Here is a 1,001-nt window from a genome sequence, read left to right on the forward strand (position 1 = left end):
TGAAAAACAAAAACTTTCCGGAGGCAGCATCACGCGTAGCATTAGTGCTTTAGTTGTTAACCTAATAATAAAAGGCTTCTCATCGGATCCGTTTCCAATTACCAGTTGTCCTTCGCGGTCATACTCCCATCCAAACTCAAACGCCTGAGTCATTTCTTCGCCTCCATTGTACGCGTGAGCGTGAATCCATGATCTGAGTTCTTCCAGACGATCGTGGTTATCTAGATAGGTTCTAGAATAACAATTCGCAAAATTCTGAACGGTTTGTAGAGGTGGCAGATCTGCAAATGAAGTCGAGAACTCCCGGGAAAGCGCCAATCGGATTCGCAGTGCCCTCAAATGCTGGTCCATCAACTCGCGATAGAACTCCTTCTGTGTAGACGTGAGCTTCTTTTTGTAGGGGCGGCCGCAGAAGATAGATGTTCATTGTACTCGTAAATACAAGCCGTTTGGGGCTCAGGCAGGTCACCACCTTGCCTCGCCACAGGCATTAATGTTCGCTAGCCTCAGCGCATGTCTCCGAGCTGCACTCGAGAAGACGGTAACGCATTTTGTGCTCGGAGTCAACGCACACCCTGCACGTGAGTGTGTTATTCTTAGTGATATCGAAGGCTTTTAGTTCATCTAGTACCGCGGCCTCGGCTTCGTCGACGTGGAGCGCGGTGTCTCTCCACGCGATACGTTTCGGCATGTTTGCTCGGGTTCCACGCGGCTGAATGGCCGCCGTCAATCACTGCACAAACTGTTACGTGAGACACCCGCTTACAGCGGGTGCTGGTTGGCTAAAAAGGTCTGTGCCGTCCCCGTTTGTGCGGATCTGCAGAGACTGAGCAAATTACCGACTATGATACACAAGCAATTCAAAATTATCAACCGCTTCCTGGGTTTATGGTCCTTCCAAAACGCCGTGATGAACGCTCCCTCATCCTTGATTGTGGAGTGCGCGAGTCGTGTACGCTAGACAACAAAGTATATATAGGCTGGATTTGCTTGGGTAGTCG

The 1,001-nt window shown here is 49.9% G+C and overlaps 1 protein-coding gene across 1 annotated transcript; it reads right to left on the reverse strand.

Annotated features, from left to right (window-relative positions):
* Positions 1–490: 490 nt before the first annotated feature.
* On the reverse strand, positions 491–691 carry PPTG_09096 (hypothetical protein; the record flags this gene model as incomplete). The annotated part of the gene is made up of 1 exon (XM_008903954.1): positions 491–691. The coding sequence occupies one exon, from the start codon at positions 689–691 to the stop codon at positions 491–493; it is 201 nt and encodes a 66-aa protein (XP_008902202.1).
* Positions 692–1,001: the final 310 nt, after the last annotated feature.

The sequence above is a fragment of the Phytophthora parasitica genome (assembly GCF_000247585.1).
Source record: "Phytophthora parasitica INRA-310 unplaced genomic scaffold supercont2.17, whole genome shotgun sequence".
Classification (NCBI taxonomy): Eukaryota; Oomycota; class Peronosporomycetes; order Peronosporales; family Peronosporaceae; genus Phytophthora; species Phytophthora nicotianae.